Below are 23,759 nucleotides of genomic sequence, written 5' to 3' on the forward strand. Positions count from 1 at the left end.
TCACTGCAGAGCTGTGAGGATTATCCACAAATGTGGTCTGTGCTGTACAAATGAGGGGAGCTGGATCAGGGTGTTCTCCCTGAATCCCAGAGTAAAGGTGCTGATGCTTGAGGCCTTGGGTGATGCAGATGCAAACAGTGTCCTGTTCTTTCTGCTCTGGGGCTCTGCTGCACTCCAGGGTTTGGCATTTTGGGGCTGAAGGATTAAAAAAAAAAAAAGTATATGTAATATCCAGCTGGTCTCCAGCACAGGAAGGACATGGATCTGTTGGAGCAAGGCCTCAGGAAGCCACCAAGATCAGAGGGATGCTGGGAGAACTGGGATTGTTCAGCCTGGAGAAGGCTTTGTGGTGACTTAACTGGGGCCTTCCAGCACCTGAAGGGAGACAAGACACATGGAGAGAGGCCATTGACAAGGGCCGGCAGTGACTGGACAAGGGGGCACGGCTGCAAACCGAGAGGGCAGTTTAGAGTAGGTACGGAGAAGAAATTCCCTCCTATGAGGGTGGGCAAGCCCTGGGAGTGTCCAAGGCCGGGCTGGACACTGGGGCTGGGACCAGCCCGTTCTGGTGGGAGGGGTCCCTGCCATGGCAAGGAGATGAAACTAGATGAGCTTTAATGTCCCTTCCAACGCAGACCGTTGTATGTTTCTCTGCTAAAACTCTCAGTTGCCAAAACACGCAATGTACGTTTGTAACAGGTATACGAGCGCCTGATCACCCACAGACGGCACCGCCGCCGCGCTCGGGCTGCCGCGGGCCCTTTAAGGGGGCGGGCGGGCGCGGACGCGGAAGTGCCGCGCGGGCTCTGATTGGTCGGTGCCAGCCGCGTCTCCAGCGATGGGAGGGGCAGAGGGGCCCAGCGGCGGCGCTGATTGGCTGCGGCGGCGCGGCGGTCGCGGCGCCTTTAAGGGAGCGGAGCGGCGGCTGAGGGGCCGCAGCGGTGCCGAGGTGAGGGCCGGGCGGGCTGAGGGGCGCGGCCGCAGCAGCGCTGGCACGGGGCGGGGACCTGTCCCAGCGCTGCCCCTGTCCTCTTGCAGGAGGGTCGAGCCCGGGGAGCTGATCCTCGCCCAGGCGGATGAATGGCGACGGCGGACGAGCTCAAATTCCAAGGTAAAGGCGATGTGGCAGGTGCGGACGCGGGGCCCCAGCCGGGGGAGCCGGCAGGCGCTGGAGGCTCTGGGAGCGTTTTTGGGCGATCGCAGAGTAAAAACGTGCCGGGAGTTTTGTTTGTGGGGTCAGGTATCCTGAATCTTCTGAGGCGGAACTGTGCAGCTGGCGAGGTAAAACGTGTGTTGACGGAAATTGTGGGCTGAAATCCTCTGTGGTACCCAAGTGACAGCTGGAAAGGGGCAGAGCGCTCTGTGACCTGCAAAAGGCCCCGGTTTCTGACTTCCTTAATTCTTCAGTAAGAATTTCAAGTCGACTTTTGGAGAATATTAAAAGTAGCCGTTTCTCTAGTGAGGCGGCTTTCCTTTTCCCCTTGCAGGGCCTGCTGGCCCTCGGCTCGGGGCTGCTGGCAGGCTGCGGTGGTGCCAGTGTAACTTCCTGCAGATGGATTGGCAGAAAAAGCGGACTCACACCTTATTGATTGACTAAATGTTCAGCTTGATCTGTCTTAGTTTGGACTTTAGGAAACAGGTCGTACTAAGCTAGTGGTTATTCTGTCTCAGGGTTTTTATGTGTTTATTTGAGCCATGAGAACAAAAATTTTAGTGTCTTGATCATCGCCTGTCTTGTAATGTACTTATTTGCAGAATTTGACGATGCAGCTAATTTGCTTGCAGCAAATCCTGATGCCACCACCATAAGCATTGATGAACCAGTCGAAATCCCCAAGAATCAGCACAGCCACCGGCAGGAGCCAGGGAGGGAGGAGGATGATGAGTTACTGGGCACTGATGACTCCGATAAAACAGAGGTAATGCTCTCAGCCCTATGGTGGAGGGCTGTGAGAAAGATTCAGAGGGACTTCTTACAAGAGCATGTAGAGAACAGGACAAGGGGAATGGATTCAGACTAAAAGAGAAGAGGTTTAAATTGGATATTATGAAAAAATTCTCTCCTGTGAGGGTGGTGAGGTGCTGGCACAGGTTGCCCAGAGAAGCTGTGGGTCAGGCTGGGGCTTGGAGCAACCTGGGATAGTGGAAAGTGTCCCTGCCCATGGCAGGGGGCTGGAACGAGATGATCTTTAAGGTCCCTTCAGTCACAGGCCATTCTGTGGTTCTGACAGCAGAAGGACCTTGTCATGTTCTGTGTGTTCCAGATGATGTGGCAGCAGGTAGTAGCAGGCTGCTCTTTACAACCTCAGGCTGTGGTGCCTACAGGGAGATAAGAGACTGGCTGTCTACAGCTGTTGGAGTGGAACAGGGAAACCATTACGTAATCCATAGGAAGCACTACCCTGTTAAGTTTGTTTTCAGTTTGGGTACCAAAATCATGTGACTACTGTGTAAATGAGCTAGTAATGTATAAATTGTGTTCTTGTAACACTTTCCATGTTGCCTTTCCCCTCCTCCAGCTGCTTGCAGGACAGAAGAAAAGTGCCCCTTTCTGGACTTTTGATTACTACCAGACCTTCTTTGATGTGGACACATACCAGGTTAATACTCTGCTCCAGAGGAGAACTGTTGTCTGAATTATGCCTTATCCATTGAGGTTGTTTTCCTTCTTGCATTGTCAGTCAGACAGATCCTTATGTTTCACAGGTCCTGGACAGAATCAAAGGGTCAGTGTTCCCAGTCCCTGGGAAGAACTTTGTAAGGCTGTATATCCGCAGCAATCCCGACCTTTATGGTAGGTGTGAGGTGGGAGAAGTTATTTTCTGTGCTAAGTATTTTGTGTCCGTATTACCTTTCACTTGCTGGCCTGAGAAAGCAAGAGAGCAGAGGAGGTGCTATTGATTTTTGTTTCCTTTTAAGGTCCATTTTGGATATGTGCTACACTTGTATTCACCATTGCTGTTAGTGGCAATCTCTCAAATTTTTTCATCCATCTGGGCAAACCAACGTACCGCTATGTGCCTGAGTTCAGAAAAGGTTTGTAAGTAGTCATTTGTGGGGCTTTTTTGGTTGTTTGGGGTTTTTTTGGTCTTTTTTTTTTTTTAATGGGCAAATGAGGTAATATAAAACCAGGTCATGGCTCTGATTTAGCCCAAGTCTTTTGATTGATTACAGTTTAAATTTTTAGACCTGTGAAGTCTGAAGTACTGGGTGTAAACTAGATACAAATTCAAAGTTTTCAGTTTATTAATAATTCAAACTTCATCTTTGGGAAGTATCTTCCCAGGCAGCTTTCTAGTTTTCATGCTGAATGCTTCTACACCTTTGATTCTGGCAGGATTCAAAGTAGAACATTAAACCCTTTGTTGTGTTTTCAGTGTCCATAGCAGCTACAACGATTTATGCATATGCTTGGCTTGTTCCCCTTGCTCTCTGGGGATTCCTGATGTGGAGGAACAGTAAAGTCATGAACATTGTCTCCTACTCATTCCTGGAGATAGTGTGTGTATATGGCTACTCCCTCTTCATTTACATTCCCACAGCGGTACGTATGGCTAAAGAGTGCCCCTCTCACAAGTCCTGCTGAGAAGTTTTGCTGTTTCTTATAATATTGTTGATATTTGTTGAAATTTTAGAGATGGGGGAATCTTTTGCTCTTTTTATTGAAGCTTGTCAGTGTCAAGGTGTCTTGTGGGTGCTGGAAAAACCCAGGACACATCATTTCCCCAGAGGCAGCAACACCGAGCAAGGTGCTGCTGGTGAGCCTGGCAGGCAGCCCGGGGCAGCCTCAGCAATCAGGATGTTTGTGTCCCCAGGGAACAGGTAGCTGTGCAGGACTGCAAGCTGCAAGGACAAGTTTCCCTGGCTGGGGACAGGCCTTGGAGGGAGTGGCAAAACTTGGGATTCACTCTTGTGTCTGGGAGTTAATCTCTTCACCGCTCTTACTCTATCCTCCAAAAGAGATGTGTCAGATGAAGGCGTGAGTTGATTTGTGCACAAATGGAAGTGATGACGGTGTCACAGAACACACAGCCTCTTTGCAAGCCTTTGCCTGCCTTTTCCAGATCCTGTGGATCATCCCCCAGAAGGTGGTGCGCTGGGTGCTGGTGGTGTTCTCGCTCTGTGTCTCGGGCTCCGTGCTGGTGATGACCTTCTGGCCCGCGGTCCGTGACGACAACCGCAGGATCGCGGTGGCCACCGTGGCCACCATCCTGCTGCTGCACGCCCTGCTGGCTGTTGGATGTTTGGTGGGACATTCCTTTTCCCTAATCTCTTATTTCCTAGGACATGTGGCATGTTATGGGACAGGGAAGGAGGGATTGGCTGGTAACTGGAAAACCTCCAATGTAAAAATTGCTGTTCTTTTACACACAGCAAAAATTGATGCCAGTGTGACCCTGACAGTGCTGGTAATAAATTAAATTATGGGGTCATAGAATATCTCCAAGGTGGAGGGTGCCCATCAGGATCATTGAGTCTAACTTCCACAGGATGGTCTTGAATTTACCTGGAATTCATCATAGTATCAGCAAAGTATCAATCTTTATAGAATCCAGTTGTACTTCATTCCAATGAGTACTATGCTTAGTCCTTTAGAAGGATTAAATGTTCAATATAAAGAATGTGCTTAGGAGTTTTAGCACATGTTTTCATACACAGTAAGTGTTAGAAAACAGAAGACCCTGAGGCCACTGAAATACACAATGAACACTTAAATTATTTGTTTTCTTATTGCAGTGGGTAGAAGGGTGTCAGCCAGTCCTCAGCTTCCAGAGTAGATGGATCTGGCTCCCCACAGCTCAGTGTGCAGGGAGGTGACAGCAAAACATAGCTCTCCCTGGATCTGCAATCCAGCCCTTTCCAGTACAGGTCTTTTTCAAAGACCTTGGCTGCTAACAGTTAAATTTTAAAGTACAGTTCAGAGCATCATTTTAACTGACCATTTATAATCATAGAAAAATAGAAGAATATTCAAATTTGCCATTTCAGTGCTGTGTTTGTTGTACCTGTGTTTTATGGGTATGGAAAGAAAGAGCTAGGATGAGGCAGCACTTTGTTTCTCTCTAAATAATTCTTTTTCTCTGATAATGTAGGCATACTTTTTTGATGCCCCTGAACTGGATATTCCTGCACCTATTATCCCTGCTCACAATGGAACAACAGTAATAACAAAGAGTCAGTAAATAAGGTGAGAACCCTATCTAAACTTCCTTTTTCTGCAGTCATCACAGATGTCTTGAAACTATTCCCCATCCCTGTGGTTGAATGGAAAGGTATTTAACAGACAAATTTTGCTAAATGGGGTTTATATATAAGTAGCATTTATTAACTTTGTTTCAGTTGTAAGTTTTAAGTACAGATGTAAAAACTGAAGAGACTCGAAGGAACATTTTCTTTGAGGTTTGCTCTTGGCAAAGAAAACTCACATTTAAATTAATAATATACTATATCCCAGAGGCCATTCCTTTACAGAAACCCCAAAGCATTTCTTTAAATCTGCACAAGTGAAACTTGAGCAATAAACTGTTACACTCCAGTTTTTCTCTCCTTTTAATAAAAAGAGCAGATTGGGTTTTTCCCCCTTGATGTTTGAGACAGTGTTCCAGAGCAGCAGGCTGTGTGGGGACTTCTTTGTGGGCTCTGGGCCGGGCTGACTCAGAGCCTGAGCCATCCATCCCTGTGGACTGCATTCCTTCTGTGGGATGGATTGAGCATTTGCTTCCTGGCATCCAGGACTGCTGCCAGCAGCAGATAATATTTGAATTCTGTTGGATAATTCTGTGGAACAGGCCAATAGACATGTAAAGGCCAGGCCACTCCAAGTACACCAGCCACAAGTGTGTTTGTGAAAATCAGGGTATTTACTGAATAGAAGCTATATTACTGAATAGAAGCTATATTAGATTTAAAATAAATAATATAAAAAATAGCCACATGTGCCTAGTGAAAGGCACATAAAAATTTCACAATCCAATTATGCAAATCAATTTTAGGGTCTTTTCCTCCTGCAAAACCAGTTTTTTCATTCCAGATGCCTAATAAGAATCAATATGACAGTAATAGATTTTAGTATTGAGACTTAAACATGTGTCTTGTTGTGTCATCTGGTGAGGAGCTGAAATATTTACTGGAGTTATTTGTTTCTTTCAGATGACCACGCCAGTTTCTCCATCTAGACAGTAGTTTTATTTTAGATTATTTTTTCACTGAAGACCTTGGAAACGTCAAGGACAAAGATGTGTTTTGCAGCAGGACGGACAGTGATGTCCCATGGACATATGGACATCTCCATCTCCGTGCTGGCCACTGGCTTGTTCCAGGAGGAGAGTGAACCATTGATCCCAGTATAGAACAGAAAGGGTTGTTTTGTTTGGTTGGGATTATTTTATGTTTTGTTTTCGCTTTTGGGGGGGGGGGGGGGGGGATTTGTTTTTTTCTTTAATTCTATGCTCGCCACACTGTTTTGCCTCTGAATAAAGCCTTCTGAAGGCGATGTGAGACGTTTTGTGCACAAAGCATCTTAAGGCTCTGTGGGGAGGGTTTGGTCCAAGGCCTGGTGTTGTGACAGGACTGGACCCACTTGAGGTGGGCCCGTGCCGCCAGCGAGGCTTTCAAAGTGGAAACAAACGGACGTAATGTGCACTAATGTGACATTTCCTTTCCTCGCCACCCCGGGCTGCATTCTGCCCCCTCAGACGGAGGAGACACCAGGCCCCCTCAGGCCGCCATGGCCGCGCGGGGGACGCCGGGAGTTGTAGTTTCCGCGGCGAGTGACGTCACCCGCGCCCTCCCGGGGAGCCCTCCCATTGGCTGCCGGCGGGGCGCGCGGCGGAAGTGCGGCGGGGCCGGCACGCGGGGCCGTTGGGCGGCGGCTTTGAACGGGCGGCCGGGCCGCGGCCATGGAGGCGGCGGTGGGCGGGCAGCGGGCGCTGCTCCGGCAGGTCGGTCCTCGGGCTGCACATCCCCCCCACTCCCGCTTCCATCCCGGTTCTATCCCGCAGTCTCCCCGCAGGCGCTGGGCTGGCGGATGGTGTCGGTGCCCGGTCCCCTCACTCTGTCTCCCCTCAGGTTGTGGGGCGGTGAGCTCGGTTCCCTCACCCTGCGCGCCCCTCAGGCGCTGGGCTGGCGGGTCCCGCTGCCGTCCCACTGTCACCGTGCAGGCTCTCAGCTGCCGGGTCCCGGTCCCTCACGCTGTGTCCCCGCAGGTTCTGGGCTGGCGAGTGGCCGCCGCCGTGACTTGGTCCGTGCTGCTGCTGCCCCTCTGCACCGCGGCCTTCGTCGTGCTCAGCGGCCTCGACCCGTTCCACCCGCTGCGCTGGATCTCCAGTAGGTGCCCGGCCGCGTTTTGCTGGTTTTGCTCTCACGTGTTTGTGTTTCTGGGTTTTTTTCTGCACTCTGTTGTTTTGGGTTCAGTACGAGATAACGGGAACTGACGGTGGCATCGTGTTATACTCCTTGCATTTCGAATAGCTTTTGGTCTTTGAAATGTTTCTTCATTACAGCGGCAGCAGTCACAGTCCACCCTAGGTAGGAATTAGTGTTGCAAGTTCATGTGAGTCTATTCCTCACAGAATTTAAAAAACAACAGGTTAAGTGCTTTAGTTGTCTGCTCTGTGTCCTTGTACACGCTTCTCCTTCCACCCTGAGCAGCTGCTATTTACATAAACAGCTTCATTTCTCTATGGTGCACTGAATCCTAAGAGAAGTTCCCGAAGCAGCCAATATGCATGGTGAGAATAACTTCCCCTGGGTGCCTGCAATGAAAATTGAGAGATGCTTAGCTGGAAGCTTGATGCCTGTGATCACTGAGCTGCTCCAGGCAGAGTGAATTGACTTCCTTCCTTCCTTGAAAATAGAAAAGCCCAAAAGAACCACTCTGTACGAAATTTCTTCCCTTTTTGGTGTGACTGCATGGCTGCAGTTTTTCTTAAATGAAGGGAAATGTGATATTTGAACTACAGTTTAATGTTTTGGGCTTTTTTTAAACAAAACTCAAAGTGTTCACTTATAAGAAAACTAGTTATAAGGATGTAAAACAGTTTCTATGAAGTTTAAATTTGCTTTTGTGCAGAAATTTTGTGTAGCTGGGCAGACTTCATGTGGGATTAGAAAGTCCACTGACCATTACTCCCCTTTAAGCATTCACTGGAATATTTTCCATTGCTTAAGTGCTATTTTCTGTTACTCTGTTGCTGCTGTGTTACTGCAATTTTCTGAACAATAATGTTTTTATTTTTCAGATTCTTTCAATGATTTGTATACTTCTTATGTCATCTTTTGTATCTTCCTGATGTCTGTGGTGATAATAATAATAAGCATCTTCAACGTTGAATTTTATGCAGGTGGGTTGTGTACATTGTTGAACTGTCTTTGATACCTAAATTAAATAGGATGATAATTTATTATTTAGTGACTGATCCTGACTGTGAAAAGTTCTTTAGTGACAGTGGTGGGGTTTTTTCTCTTTTTTATTTTAATGAAAGGTTTTATTAGTAAGAAGTGAAAATTATTTTTCTGCTTTTATTTACAGTTGTGCCATCGATAGCATGCTCTCGATTAGCACTGATAGGAAAGATTATTCACCCTCAGCAACTCATCCATTCCTTTGTTCATGCTGTCATGGGAATGCTGGTTGCTTGGTGTGCTACAGTCATGACAAAAGGGAGATTCCAGTTTCTTGCTGTGCCCTGCACACCTTCAGAAAGGTAATTGTGTGTGTGTGTGAAAGATAAACAAAGAACTTTTATTGTAAAATGTATTTACTGATCATTTCTTTCAAAAAGAATCCCAAGAATTTGGGTATTCTCAAAACCCAGCAATTATACATTGATTTTCTTTATTAAAGGACAAAAAGTGCCCCCCTTTTGTAAATGTTACAATGTACAGAGAGCTGGACCAGAAAAACTACATTTCCAGGATTCTTAATGGATTCTTCTTTCTTGATGACAAGTTGGTTGTCACTTGAGCTAAGTCCTGGCCTTGTGGTCAATGGCATATGTTTCATGCAAAAATTACAAAAACTGGTGGTGGGATTCCTACTTTAGCAAACAACTTGCTGAGATATCATCAGATGTACTGATCAGGAAAGAAAAACCAAACTTCTGATTTGAGTTTCCTAAGGCTTGAACAGCTTTTTGTTTTGAACTCAGAATTGATTCTAAGTTTTCTATTTTAGCCTAGAAGATGCTGTTCCTCAGATGTGCCTAAATGAGCATCACCTCTTCTTTATACTTTCTGGAGCTTTCTTGGGATACAGCTACAGCCTTTTCTTTCTTATTAACAACATGAATTATTTGCCATTTCCAATCATACAGGTAAGAGGTTTAAGCATCTTTGTAGAAAGACATGTATAAGTGAAACAGTGATTAATAAAGCCTAGATAATTTGAGTATGGCAGCAGGAGCTGCCCGTGTGCAGCTGCTGTCACTGATAGATGAAGTGTACACCCAGCTTTAAATGTCAGCTCTTTAAATGCTCCTTTTAAATGAACACAGAAACTGGGATTCTATGACTCTTCACATTTAGACTACAGCTCTCTGCTGCCTGTTAAAAGCTGGCTGAGGTGGAACTACAGGAAAAAGACAATGTGCACAAACCAGGTATCAATTTCAGGAACTGACAACAAGAGTCACCTAAAAGCTGAAAATCTTGGCAATTAAAAAAAAAACAAAACAAAATAGAAACCCACCAACTTCAAGTCTAAATAGCACATTAAATCTTGCTTAGAGCTCGACATCCAAAGCCTTTTTGTGTTAATTCCATAGTGTAGCACTATGGAAACTGAAATTCCATTAATTCCTCTGGAGGAGTCCTGCAGAAATCTGTACCAGTGTGAAGCATCTCTTTAAAAATACTTCTGTTGCTGCAGCCTCACAGCAGCCATGAACTCTTCCTGATTCCCAGACTGACACAGTCCAACCAATTTGGCAAGAGATGTCTTTAACCAAGGTTGGTTGTATTAGTGGAGAACATGTGTGCTGCATTATGCTGACCATTCAGTTCATCAGCAAACCAAGCAGCATTTTGGCAGTGCTGTAGTTAAAATATTATTTTTAAAATCTATTTCAATATTGTTAATTCTCTTTTTTGTTGTAGTTGTTTCTTTGGGTTTTCTGTTTGTTTTTGGCTTTTTTTTTTTCTCTTTTTCCTTTTTTTTTTTACTAATGCAAGCTAGTAAAATAAAAATTAAATCACTTTGGTTGCATTTGCATAGTTTCATTTTCATGCTTTCATTTGTCATTTGGAAACATACATAGTTTATTTATTTGGAGGAAAGCATCAATGTTATGTTGTTTTTGGCTGCTTGGAGGATTACTCGCTCTGGAATTTAGGCTTGTCTAAATTTTCCCTATATTTTAATTGAACATTTAGAATGTAAATGAAATCTAGTAGATAAAATATGCCCTTTTCTTTTTCCTTTATTTTGCATCAGACAGGGTTATTTTGCTTTGTTCCCTTGTGTATGGAGTCAGTCTACCCCATTCTTCGTTTTCACTGCTACAAGCAGGAAACAGGATAAGAACTAGAAATTATTATAAGATGTTAGGGAAGATTGGGAGCATAATTAATAAGTGTAACACCTGGAATTACCTTAAATTAAGTTTTTAATTATCTAGACTTCAGGCTTTCTTGTCCTTTTTTGTTGTATTATTTTTATTAACCGTTTCATTGATTAGTTCTGAATATGGAATACTAAACTATTTATTTTGTTTGCTTTTAGCAATACAAGTATTTGCGTTTCAGAAGATCTTTGCCTCTCCTGATAAAACACAGCTGTGTGGAATCACTATATTTTGTTAGAAACTTCTGTGTCACATATTACTTTTTTGGTAAGGGTTCCTGAAATTCTCTGTATTTTTATTTGTAATTCCTGTGTTTGAAAACTTTGATCCATGAGACTTTGGACTGCTCCTTCCATTGCCTGGTAGTGGAGATGTGGAGTCCCAGAGCTGAACCTGGCACTCCAGCAGTGCACAGGACTTCACTGTGTGTAATGTTGCTGTACCATCCCATTTTTTTTTGGCAAAGATTAGCACTTTGGCTTTTCTCTCAAGTGCCCTGTATATTATTTGGAGGGAGCTGGGGAAACCAAGGCAGGATGGCTCACTCCCATATGAAAATGGAGTCTGGTCTGTGGTAAAGAAAAAAAAAAAAATTGTGCTGATGAACATGATTGCACTGGACTTACTTAAAAATCAGGAATTCTTTGTTAGGGTTGTAATTATCCTCCTAAATGATGTCAAGATATGCAAGAATTATTATCCCTTTATTTACATCAGGGGATAAATTAGAAGTATGGTGGTTCTATATCAGATTCCATTAAGTCTTTTAAAGCACTTTGCTGCTGCCTGGGCTGTAGTGATAATTAATATTAAATTACTATTAACCCTCTTTTGTTAGTGAGGAAACACAATTAACTCACTGCTGAAAAGCAGCAATAAAAGAGGAGGTCTACATCTCTCAGTGTATAGCTGAGAGTGCTTCCTCAGTGCTAGCCTGAACCCTTTGTTCATTATTTTTTTGTGTTTCTTGAAACAAAGTAACCCCAAAGGCAGACTGTGTCCTTGTCCATGTGAGTTACAAGACACTGGTCTTCTTGTCTCTCTTGTCTCTGCATGAATTCTATTTTTCTCTTCTTTTTTTGGCCGACTGTGTATGTGTTTTGTAGTGTTGTATTTGTTTCAGAGTTTCTTTTTGAACCCCTAGGTTATATCCCAAAGGTATGGCTATGTACCACGATGGGTCTTCATACAGACAGGTGGGTGTAGGACATTGTGCTGGAAACTTGCAATATTGTTTAGAGGTTCCTTTGCTGAGGAAGTGCAGCTTGGCAGCAGGACTCAGTTTTTGCCTCCCCACAACGAATGTGGGGAGCTCTGGCCATTTCTGAAATTAATCCTTAAAGGAACCAGCATCCCCTTGTAAAAACCATCTTGTCATTAAGATAGTAGTTTGGAAATCACCTTTTATTTTCTTATCTGTAAGTTTCTAAAGTATTAAAAAGGGTAAACACTCCAGATTGCATCTATGAGTTTTATCTGAATTTATCTGATTTTATGGTGTTTTTTTTTTTTTGGGGGGAGGGGGAACATTCTTATTTTTTATGACTGATGTTTGTTTTTAAATAGGGAAGCTGGAGTCTTAATACTTTAATTGGCTAAAACTGTAGTCATTATTAATTCATTTTTATTTTCCTTGATTTCATTAATTTTTCTTAATAAGAATAGTAAAATACTTATATCCTCTTGGTTTTTTTACCTGCAGTAAATTACATCCTCTTGACACTCTGAGTGGCTTATTGGATCTCTCCTTGTTTTACCATACCTGGCTGAGTGGTGTGTTCCTTCTGATGACCTGGTACATTGCTTGGCTGCTCTTCAAAATCTATGCCACAGAGGTCAGTACTTGTGACAGTGCTCCAGTTACATCATCAGTGTGGCACAGATAATTCTTGCATTTCACAAGCAGTTCTAGTAGGAAATAACTCATTGTGAGTTCTTGAATTTGCACTACAGTTAGTACATGATAACTGAATTGTCAAGAGAGGGCTGGCATTAACTGACTTTCCCTTTCTTCTCATAGCAAGACCTGTGGTCCTTACAAAATTCATGTTTTGTTACTGCAACCTCCTCCTCTTACTCCTCAGCTTGTTTCCAGATATTTCCTTAGAGAGGAAAAAATTGTTCATCTAACTTGATTTTTATTTTCTGTTAATTAAAACACTATGAGACCCTTGATAAAAGAGAAAAAAAAAAGTGATGTTTAAATCCTGGCTCAATGTGTTGGTGCAAAGTACTCATTCTACAAAGTACTCATGGAATGAAATGGCAAATGCAGTGCTGTTGGGGTGTTTAATTAGCTTTAATTAGAAAGGTGTAGTTGTGACTTCATTGAGAAAAGATCAACAATGAGTCAAGCATGACAACAGCTCTGAGGTGTGAGCAGCCTGTCTCAAAGGATAATAACAAGCACCAGTGAACATCTTGTCAACATCTCTAATTACTATATTGCTTATAAAATTGTGGAAGACAAAAGAAATCATCCATCTGTGGAAATATAAAATGGACTTTGCCCTTTTGGCTGATGAAAAAAGATTTGTTTATCCACACAGTTTTGTTTTTCTTAAAACGTCTAAAAAACTTCCAAAGTTGCTTTTAAATATTTGCATGTGTTAACTGAAAAGTCAGGAAAGAAATTGTGAGGTTAGCCCACATGAGCACATTTATTTGAAGATAAAGATAGCTGGATTGTCTAGGATTTCTCAATTTTAAATGAAAGACTAAGCTCTTTTTGTTTCTATGTTAGAAATTCCAGACCAGTTTGCTGGTCTTTCATAAGATTTTCTTGTGCTTTCCTCTGTATAACATAAGTTTTGATGTTTGTATTTAGAGTCATCATTTTCCCATTCAACCAACATTTGCTCAGGAGACAGACCAGTGCCTGCCTAAAATCTTAAACAGCAATCCTCCCCTCCTCATAAAGGTAATTGAACTCCTACCTCTCCCCTGAGAGGGGTCTGCTGAAAAGGTGTTTTTCAGGGCATCCAGTCACATCTTCCTGTTCACTGAGGTGTCAGTTCCTTGAAAAGCTGCCTCAGAGCACTCACAGGCTGTTGCATTGAATGATGAAAATTAGTTTAGTAGTGACATCTGCTGGTGCTCACCACACTGTTATTGTTAGCTGAAGATTGGTTTAGTTGCAGGTAAGATCTGTGTGCAACAGAAGTGTCATGATGTGTACTCATGCAAACCAGCAGCTTAGTGGCATTCAAGTTTTTGTAACTCAACTTTGAGTCTTGTCACATAAGCAGGTGTTTTCTCAAACCTTTGTACTCTCAACATCTTGTCCCTGCAGCATATATTTGAGGTTTTAACATGTATGTTCTCTCTTGAAATTAAAAATATATCCATACTTAGGTTGGAAGTTGGGTTTCTTTTTTATAAAAGGCAATAGTAAAAAGCTACTTAAAACCTGTGAGTAAAGAAGAGGAATTTTGGTCTATGGTAAACATTAATAGGACTTACTGATTATAACACTTAGAAATTGGAGACCTCATTTAAGAGGTATTATGTAAATAAAGATAAGAATATTCTCTTGCACATGCAAATTCTACCTTTACTGATTTTACAAATTTCTGATAAAGCTGGAGATATAATATGATGCAATACATTTTTAAGCTTTGCTGCATTATCTGAGGATAGATGGGGAAGAGTTGAGTACAAACAGTTAAAGGAACAGGATATCTAATACATGATCTCAGATGTCTTTAAAATGTCCAATTTATAACGGGATTTTGAATATTGTGAGAAATCTGGTTATTTTTAGTTTGGCACATTAATTGTTTAATCACAAGAAAAAGCATTGGTAGGTTGGTCCTATAAGGCACTGACCCTCAAACTGTAGCTGAGTTCTGGTTTGCAAACCAGATAGTTATTTACTTAGACTTTTTAATATCTTTCTGCCTGAGCTATTTGAATTAAACAAGAGTTAGATCATCTTGAATTCCTGAGAATTGACATATCACTAAAGCTCCTAATAGCTCTGCAGTCCCATCCAGGGTGGTTTTGGGGATTTGCCTCCCTTCTCTTTGTGTTACATGACTGGTTTTAGCCAGTGTGAACTCATTCTTTGGTAGGGATTGATTTTGTATGGATAACTACATATTTTTTTTAGCAGATACATTGGATTTTGCATGCATTAAAACATTTTCCTTCCTTTTCAGTTTTTAGCCTTACAAGACTTGATGTTACTTTCCCAGTATTCTCCTGTTAGACGTCAGGAAGTCTTTAGCCTTAGTCAGCCAGGTAATTATAAAAATTATTTTGTGTTGATTCCTTTTTTCTAAATCATTAGTCAAACACTCTTGGAAATTATGTAATGTTGTAAGGTATGCTGCATAAGCCAGGAGCCTCTTCCCTGTGGTGCTTTTTCCAAAAGACTGCTTAATTATTTATATTCATATTGTTTCACCCGCTAAACTCAACCAGTTGTGGTGTCTGCTTGGTTTAAATGACAGCCAGGAGGGAACACAGGTTTAGCATTTTGAAAGCAGGGCCCGCTTCATCCCACCAGTCAGACAGTCCAGACTGGATAACCTAACAGATGTGTATGGAAGCTGAATGTTGATGTGTGAGTGAGGGGAAATCAGGTACAAATAACCGAGTCACCACTGCAGCTGTGAGAGCAAACACTGCCTGTAACTTCAGTTAGTGCACAGTCCTTTTTTTGCTGTACTCAGATATGGCAGAGGAGGTCAATTAAAACTGCTCAGAAGCCTTCAGGAACTTTTTGTAGCACCTTATCTGGAATTCTAGTGTTTGTACTGCTTCAAAACTGTGTTGACATCACCACTGGTATTTGTTCATTTTAGCTGTTCAGTGATTTAAGATCTGATAGGCTGAACTGCCTGTGTTGCCTGCTTGCTTAGCAGGTTTTACTGAAGTCTTTTTAGAGTTATCCATTGAATCTGTCCATGTTTTCATCTTCCTCTCAGTACAAACAAGCTGTCACAGTGGAAATGCCCTGTGGCTTTTTAGAAGCTGAGTGGCACTGTGACAGTGAAGCTCCAGAGAGCACATGGGCACTGTCAGAGGGATCCAGGGAGGAGCAGCTGGGTTAAACCCTGCTCTTTGTGTGCCCTGCCAGGGGGGCACCCACACAACTGGACTGCGATATCCCGGGAGTGTTTGAGTCTCCTCAGTGACCTGACCCAGAGGCTGATTGCACAGCAGGAAGCAGCAGCAGCAAATGGGAGAGCAAAGCCACCAGTGGGAGAGCTGAAAGTACCTCCACAGACTCCAGGTATGTGAGGAAGTGCTCATAAAGGTTTGTAAAGCATGAAGGTAGCAACAGATACCTTAGTCTCAATTAAATTTTATGAGGAAAATGGAGGGTATCTGCAAATAAATACAGACAAAAGAGATCCTCCCCCAGTTAATCTTAGGTATTTGTGTTGAAGTAATCCCAAAATAGCTAGAAAACTTGCAATTATCATGTTTACTCAGTTTGTTTACTCACATGATATTATGTTCAATACCATATTTTTTCCATATTTGCATGAATAAAAAAAGTCTGATTATCACAGTTTCAGTAAGTGGTTCAACAGAGCACAGGGAGAATTTAGGTCTTGCCAAGAGATGCTCCGTAATTTGCATAACTGCTCTTATGATAAGTTTAAGATGGCAAAATTAGGTTCTGTTTGTGTGATTCACTAATATCACTGTAGAGTGAGGAAAGCCCAGTCTGACTCCTGAGCTGTGAGCAGCCTCCAGGCATTGTGAGTGTTTTACATGCCAGACTTGGGCATCATTCCTGGCAGCACAGCTGTGTTAGCACGAGGCTGCTAGGTAATGGAATCCCTCAGCAGGCAGTGCCCTGGAAACAGCAGGCACTGTTGGAGTGTCACAGCTGAATTTCTCCTTGTGCTGCTGATCCTTGGATTTGGAGACAGACCTGCCTTTTCCTACATGCCAATCAGAATGACTTTTCATTCTTCTATGGACAGCCTTTTTTCTAGTACTTACTACAAAGAGCCCGCTTTATGTACATATATAGCAGGGTGTTGTAATGTTGGCTAGGAGGAGTAAAATAAATAAATCCACAAGATATATTTATATTTTATATTTATTTCCTCATCACTTGCTGTTTTTAAGTTGATGAACTTTGAAAATGCTCCATGCTTGAATTGATGTGTACTTCTTTGCAAGACCAGAGTGCTAACCATGTCCTTTCACAATGGCTCTGATACAGAAGTTGTTAAAATTGCAGTCAGATAACAAACCCATCTCCTGTGTCGTTGTGCCAGCCTGTTGTCTTCATACAGTGTGTTCTTTGTCACTAGGAGCTGTTGGGATAGAAGACGTGTCCTTCCAGTCACAGAGGTCCAACATTGTCCTCAGACCCTCCATGTCTCCACTGGTTAAGCCATCCCTGATGCCTGTGAAGGCATCTCCTGGCTCTGATGTTGGTTCACCTTTCAGCTCTCCTGCTTTAAGTTACAAGATGGGAGTTGTGGATATAAAGTCTCCTTGGCATGGAGCAGTCCAAAGTCCCCATGTCATGAGAAGGGGACCAAAGCTGTGGACGTCGGTTTCAGGTAGAGATTCTTCCACAGCCATAAGTGTAGTAGCCTTGTCAGTGGAGAGTATTGTGAGGATAAAAGTGACAGTAATCAGTTTTTCTGGAGATACTGTATTTTTTTTTTTTTTGCAGATCAGCAAATGAATGGTTCCCATCATGAATCCTCCCCAATGCCCTCTGCTGCAAGAACTGGCAGTGAGGCAGTGCAGCCAAGATTTATTTTTTACACATGGCTTCAGAACAAGCAAGAACAGGTGGAGTAAAATTGCAGTGCATTCCCCTTTATGGAATTAATACTTCCTTCTCTACTTAGCTTATATACCACAAATCCTTCCCTCCACTCCTAATGCCTTTATACTGTGTGAAGGGGGTAGGGTTGAGAAGGGCCAACTGTGCATGCCTTAAACAAATGCAGATGATATGTTTAATCTTTGTTTCTTTTCAGATAAAAAACTTCCTGTTGAAACGGGCGTTGATAATGTATTTCTTCAGCAAGGTAAGGGTGGTCCTGTGCTTGAGACACAGGTAATGGCTTTAAAACCTGTATTTTCATCTAAAGCTTTCCATAAGTACAGCTTCTTGCTTGCTGTAGGTTTCACAGCAGGATTGTCCCATACTGACAGAAAATAAGAATAACAATGCTTTTTTAAACTCATCTGGTTAGAAACTGCATTTTACTTAAGACATTCTTAGCCCTTTAAAACTAGCTGGTATATATCCTTTCCCCCCCTTTTTTTTCTCACAATTACAGCTGTAGCATTGTGGGCAGGTCCTGTCCAAAAAGAATTTTACTTCTTTAGATCAGATTTTCTGGCTATTACTCAGGATCTGTTGGCCTTGCAGGTCTGTTCTGAAAGCTGGAAGCTTGGCAATATTATTTATAAATAATGTTGTTGCAATAATATAAATAATGTTGTTGCACTCACAACACTTTGGTTTCTTTCTCAGCACCCAGAAGCCTCCATCCAGGCTGTCTTCTGTGATGCCCAAATGCACATCTGGGCTTTGGAAGGTAAGTGGTTTCCAGGTGATCCACTCTGGTTCATGGAAAACTCTCTGGGCTCTGTGCTTTATAAATGTAACAGTAAAAATCTTTGAAATGCTTTTGACAAAAACACAACTGCATTTCAGACACCAACATGACTAAAGTCAAATTCACTTGTTAGTTTTGAGATCCCATGTGAGATCTCTTATTTTACGTTCTGTACAGATTCCGAAACTTGATTTCTGGTGCTTCTCTCTCATGTGAACTCATGTATCATTTTTGCATTTTTTGTAGTGACAGATTTATGGTGCCTTTTTATAACAGCTTTTCTGACTAAAGGCTCTGGGTCTTCCTCTGTTTATCAGAGAGCTGAGGGAGGCATTCAGATAATAACTGAGCAAATAAAAAGATGGTTTGCAGAGAATTGGAAGAACAATGACAATATGAAATTACATTTTGGATTTTTACTTTTTCTTTCAAAGTCATGAGTAAATACTGATATTGATAGAATCTTCTATTACATTTGACTGTGCAAAGTCAATCAGTTTCCTTGCTGATGTGTTTTATGGGCAGATATGCCATGCTGTGTCAGATTGAAGGTGATGGCTTGGGATATATAGAGTCTGGAGATGGGAATCACACATAATTTTTATATAATCTCTCTGACTTTACCAACCTCAAGCTATTGTGCACCTGTCAAACCAGTGAGTGGTTTGGTCCTTGAGCCAGAGCTGAGGTGACTTTCAGCTGGCAGCAGCAAGTCCTGGGGTATTCCAGCACACTAGTGGAATCTTCAGGCAACACCATGATCTTTGATAGTGAATTCTCACCTTTTGAAACATTAGTTACAACAAATTCCTGTTTTTTTAAAGGCCTGTCTCACTTGGTAGCAGCCTCCTTCACTGAAGACCAGTTTGGAGTTGTCCAAACTACACTGCCAGCTATCCTGAACACATTACTGACTCTTCAGGAGGTAAAACTGTTAACTTTTCCTTGCTATAAGGCAAGTTTAGGAGAGGAGAAAGAATCTTGTTGATTTTACATAATAACCTTGCTGACTAGTCATAACATTGAAGTTCTTAACTACAGCTCTTCTGTAGTTAACCTAACCAAAACAGCTGGTTGCCACTATGTATACTATGAAACAGCTGAATAAAAAAAACCAACCAAACAAACAAACAAAAAAAACCCTGTTGGTTTTTTTAAATGTGGAAGGAGAAAATATGGAATGTTTAATTTTAAAGAAATGCTGCTGTGTGCTCAGTTGAAGAGTTTATTTCAGGGATACAGCAATTCTAATGCAATATCTTTTGCAGAGCTAGAACTTAATCTTTATCTGGTTGCACACAATTCCTGGTGCAACATGGAGCACTTGGAGACATTGCAAATCTCAAGAGATAAAATCTGTGTCTCTGCTAATAGTAAGACAGTAATCTCAAATTACTGATGCTTGTGTAATGTGTGTTTTAAAAAAAATCCAGATTTATTTCCAAGGCTATCCGTGTCCTGTTAACATAACCATTTTACACTGCCCTCATGGAGGTTCTTGGAAAGAATTTAGAGGTTATTAAAGTTCTTCAGTGTAAGTCATCTATTCCAACAACAGGCACCAGGGGGGGAAAAAAGCCAATGCCCTTGTTTGTGAAAGAAACAAGTCATAATACAGGACAGAATTGTGTTTCTTCTGCAACATGTGATGTTCTTAGCTTAAGACTCAGTAACAGAGAATCTTATTTCACAGAACTTCATTCTGTGTTACTGTTGGTGACTGGGAAATGCTCAGTCTCCAAAACATTTTTGTGTGTCTTGGTGGAATTTCCGGACTTGCACTTTGTTTTTGCTTTATTTGACACAAACGTCATTAGTTACATTATTAAATGATTGAACAGATGACAGGAATCTGTTTGTTTTTCTCAATCAGGTAGTAGACAGACATTTCAAACTGCCACATGTTTCTAGCAAACCTCCCCGGGTTTCAGGGAGTCTGGTGGACACATCCTATAAAACACTACGATTTGCACTTAGAGCATCTCTGAAAACAGCCCTGTACCGGATAACTACTGTCTTTGGAGAACACTTGAAGTAAGAGCTTCCTCACATTTGCTTCCTTAAGCAGTTGAATTTAGTTAAATTTAGTTTAATTAACGTTATTAATTTGTAGGACCTGTGAAAAGCAAAGTTTAGGGAAAAAAATCCCTTCTGGTCATTATTATAACATGGTATTTTAGTATTTTTTGATTTGTGGAACCTTAAAAAGTTCCTGTGTAGATATATGGTCCCCCTTCAAAATTTATTATTCATAGATTTTTGGGCAATTTTTCTTAGTGACTTTTCATGAACTCCTTAGAAGCAGTTCATGAATACCACTTGTTTAATAAATCTGAGCTGCTGAAAAGAAAATAAATCAAATAGAGGCAATTGTTCTGCAGAGAGAAAATCCTATGAAGGGTCCAAATAATGAAATTCCATTGCTGCCTGGTTGTCCAACAGCTCTTCCTCAGCCACTCTCCCAGCAGGCAAACTTCCATACTTGGCTTTAGAATATGTGGGGCTGAAACTTCCTTGTAGTATCTGCCCATCTCTCCCTCTGGGGATGAAATGTCCCTCTGTTTCGAAGTGCTGAATATACAGAAGAGATCATTTTAGGAGATTCTTTCTTACCTAAATCATCCTTGCAAGTTAATCAGTTGCTGTTTAGAGGTAAGGAAATGGGCAAGGTTTCCTGATGTTGAGAATAATAATTGACAGTTTCAGGGGTTAATATACTTCTTTGTCTTGGAACATTGATGTTTTTTCATAAAATTTAGCTTCAGTGTAATTGATTTCAATGTACACTCAGTTTTGGCATGAGACTTTATTTTTGTGCTGTATTACTTCTAATGTAAAATATTCTGCATTTGTTTCTAGTGCTGTACAAGTGTCTACAGAACATAAGAAAAGACTTCAACAATTCCTGGACTACAAAGAATAAATTTTGATGCAGCTACGGTTGGTTTTTTCAAGACTATTGCTAAGAAGAAAGTGGGACTAATGAGGCTTTATACCTTGGCTTTTTGGAAAAGCATATGGAAGTATAAGTTGCAGAACAAAACTTTTAGAACTGTAGAAGAGTTCCTATGGGTTTGGATCATTTTTTGTATAATAAAACTTGTAAAATTCATCTTGCCTTCTTTTAATATCACTTAGAAATGAGAAAGTGCCAGTTCTTCTTCCTAGGTAAGACTATGACATTTAAGATTGCCAGAGTTATTTTGATACTCAGATCTTTCATTGTTTTTCACACTGTGTTCTTTCCCTACTCTCTTCTGTTAAGGGGCTGAGGAGAGAATCACTTAGTGCTTAAGTGCTTCATAAATTTAGTTGATAACACTTTTAGATCAAGAGTGTAGTTTAAGTGTAGGAAACAGATATGCTCAAGAATAAAATATGCTGCTCCTCTGTAAGCTGGAAATACTCCTTCAGAGTAAAATGGGTGTGCAGAAAGGCACATTATTAGCACACAAATACTGCCTGGAAAGTGAGCAGCTCAGATTTTATCTTTAAGGTGACTTAGCAAACCAAGTTCTGATCTATATAGAAACTTACAGGATACGGTACTGCATTTAGTAAAACTACCAAGTAATGATACTGGAAATTAAAGTTTAGATCAACAGCTTTCTGTTTGGGGGGTAGGAAGGATGTTTGCAGCGCATCCAAATTTTTCAAAATGCTATACATTATTGGTAGATTCTGGTGAAAAATACTGCTTTTTTTAAAGCTTTTTATCTGAAAACCTATCTAAATAATTTGAAAATTAATTACTCAATTTTTAAACAGACTCCAGTTACTGTGATACCTATATTGGAAAATGTGTGGAGTATGAAGATGAGAACAGTAAGCTAAATGGTCTTGCAAATGAATTTAGTTTGATAAGGGGAAACTAAACTATAATCTTCCTTCAGTGCTGTTAATCCTGTGGTTTTTGTTGTGTTTTTTTTGTTGGTTTGTTTTTTGTTTTGTTTTAATAGAGGGCCCAAGATTTGAGGTTGGCCATGGTGTTAGTTATGTTGGTGTGATGTGGCTGTGTAGTAATAGGGTGTCTGTAAGGCTTGGGTAAAAGAGAAACCCCTGAATCTCCAGTGAGAACTGCATATTGCTTTCTTCAGTGCAGAGAGGTAATTTTTTTGTAATGCAGACACTGCAGATGTTAGATTTCGTAGTGGAAATGATAATTATATTGTTCTTTTTGCATTGAGACGGCCCATAGAAAACACAGGTGATAGATAGCCTTTCACAATGTTTAAAGGTTAAGCTAAAGTTTCCCCATGCTTGACTTCTACCACAGGTAGAAGCCTCTTGCCTGTTGGACTTATTGAATAATGTAATTTGCATATTTTTTGTCATTGCAATGTGCACCTGGTGCTTTATCTGGTACCTCAGGTGTAACTGGCAACCCAAATACTGCAGATGAAAGTTTCCAATAAATTTTTCACACTTTTGAACAGGTGCAGGTTTTCTTTTTTTTCTTTTTTTTTTTTTTTGTTGTTGTTGTTGTTGCTGTGGTATTTTCTGCAACATTCCCACAGCCATAATCTGCAAGTTCTAATTAAGTGTTACAGTTCTGAACAACAGGCTTAAAATGTAGATGACTTTTTGATGGCAAAGTGGTGGAGGTCTGTTCTTGTGTTGCAGCAGAGATTTGCACATATCTGCTAATGTGTGTGTGATTCATGGCATTCTCCCTATGACAGAAAAGTTTTCAAAAGATGATTGTTTTTGTGGTTTCTATAAGAGCTCCAGTATTTAAAGAGCTGAAGACTTTTTTTTTTTTTAAGCCTTAACTTAAAAGTGCATCTTTAACAGTATCTCATGCCTGTGAATTACAGTGTACAAGAATATGAAGTGCATGTTGGGTGTGCTTTGAAGCTGAGTAACTGATAACATCTTACTCTGGTTTTGGCTTTGGGAATAATTCTATTCCCCTGGCAAACTGTGGTAGTGTTCCAAGTCCTTTTGTCTTAACATAAGAATCAGTCTGTGAAGCCTCTGTGAGGTAGGGGAAGCGTCTCCCAAGTTCAATTCTTCATTCTGGGTACTGAGGAAAAAAATAAAGCCTTTTTACAGTTGATTTCTGTGTAGCTGCAACTAAACTGGATCCCTGAAGCCTGATATTTTTCATCTATTTATTCAATCTCAAAGCTGAGCTGCATCTTGTTGCTGGATTGCCTGCTGCATGCACAGGTGAAAGAGCATTCTGGTAACCTTGTGAACAACCTGCCTCTCCCATAAGTGAGCTGCAATCAAGAGTACCTGAAATAATACCCACTGCAGATCTGAAGAGGTACGTGGTTGATGGTTCAGATCCGTGTTCCTGTTACAGTGGAGTCATGAAATAGAGGCTTAAGCTCCTAAGCATTCAGTTATAAATCTGAAAAAAAAAGATCTTGCTTCATTTTCTGAGATACAGCTTTGAAAAGTCAGACTGTGGGTGGACAAATGCAGAGGCCCTGGTCCTTGAAGCTCTTGCACGCTGCTGTATCCACGGGAGGCAGGCAGGACTCGCTCCTTCAACAGGAGCTCTGCCACTTTGGAGAATTGTCCCAGTGCCAGTCGCGGCTCCAGGCCTGAATGCCCCTTGAAATGAAGTGGTTTCAATTCTGTTGCTGCGTGCTTTGAACAGAGGCTCCATTGTGTGTGCTGTGCTCGGTGTCCTGCG

At 41.6% G+C, this 23,759-nt stretch overlaps 2 protein-coding genes across 4 annotated transcripts; both read left to right on the forward strand.

The window, feature by feature from the left end:
* The first annotated feature begins 837 nt into the window (after window positions 1-837).
* YIPF1 (Yip1 domain family member 1) lies at window positions 838-6,495 on the forward strand. 3 transcript variants are annotated; one of them, XM_030278500.4, is made up of 10 exons: window positions 838-949; window positions 1,039-1,111; window positions 1,786-1,919; window positions 2,520-2,600; window positions 2,707-2,794; window positions 2,920-3,036; window positions 3,378-3,544; window positions 4,065-4,247; window positions 5,094-5,188; window positions 6,151-6,493. In XM_030278500.4, exons 2-9 carry the CDS (start codon window positions 1,081-1,083, stop codon window positions 5,181-5,183), a joined length of 891 nt encoding a protein of 296 aa, XP_030134360.4. In that variant the 5' UTR covers window positions 838-949; window positions 1,039-1,080; the 3' UTR covers window positions 5,184-5,188; window positions 6,151-6,493.
* Window positions 6,496-6,789: 294 nt separating this feature from the next.
* NDC1 (NDC1 transmembrane nucleoporin) lies at window positions 6,790-21,224 on the forward strand. The gene is made up of 18 exons (XM_030278745.4): window positions 6,790-6,941; window positions 7,206-7,326; window positions 8,241-8,342; window positions 8,531-8,705; window positions 9,176-9,314; window positions 10,721-10,829; window positions 11,707-11,758; window positions 12,265-12,397; window positions 13,390-13,482; window positions 14,723-14,804; window positions 15,646-15,801; window positions 16,841-17,095; window positions 17,212-17,333; window positions 17,525-17,575; window positions 18,028-18,091; window positions 18,937-19,037; window positions 19,986-20,146; window positions 20,972-21,224. Exons 1-18 carry the CDS (start codon window positions 6,900-6,902, stop codon window positions 21,033-21,035), a joined length of 2,022 nt encoding a protein of 673 aa, XP_030134605.4. The 5' UTR covers window positions 6,790-6,899; the 3' UTR covers window positions 21,036-21,224.
* The last annotated feature ends 2,535 nt before the right edge of the window (window positions 21,225-23,759 follow it).

The sequence above is a fragment of the Taeniopygia guttata genome, chromosome 8 (genome assembly GCF_048771995.1).
Source record: "Taeniopygia guttata chromosome 8, bTaeGut7.mat, whole genome shotgun sequence".
Lineage (NCBI taxonomy): Eukaryota > Metazoa > Chordata > Aves > Passeriformes > Estrildidae > Taeniopygia > Taeniopygia guttata.

What these genes read in the sequence shown, in the direction of transcription:
- NDC1 (XM_030278745.4), top strand. Translation starts at nt 6,900, where the DNA reads ATGGAGGCGGCGGTGGGCGGGCAGCGGGCGCTGCTCCGGCAG. An exon ending in TGCCATTTCCAATCATACAG is followed by an intron (nt 9,315 to 10,720) that starts GTAAGAGGTTTA and finishes GTTTGCTTTTAG; the next exon opens with CAATACAAGTATTTGCGTTT. An exon ending in ATCCTCCCCTCCTCATAAAG is followed by an intron (nt 13,483 to 14,722) that starts GTAATTGAACTC and finishes CTTCCTTTTCAG; the next exon opens with TTTTTAGCCTTACAAGACTT.
- YIPF1 (XM_030278500.4), top strand. Translation starts at nt 1,081, where the DNA reads ATGGCGACGGCGGACGAGCTCAAATTCCAAG. An exon ending in ATGACTCCGATAAAACAGAG is followed by an intron (nt 1,920 to 2,519) that starts GTAATGCTCTCA and finishes CCCCTCCTCCAG; the next exon opens with CTGCTTGCAGGACAGAAGAA. An exon ending in TCATTTACATTCCCACAGCG is followed by an intron (nt 3,545 to 4,064) that starts GTACGTATGGCT and finishes TGCCTTTTCCAG; the next exon opens with ATCCTGTGGATCATCCCCCA.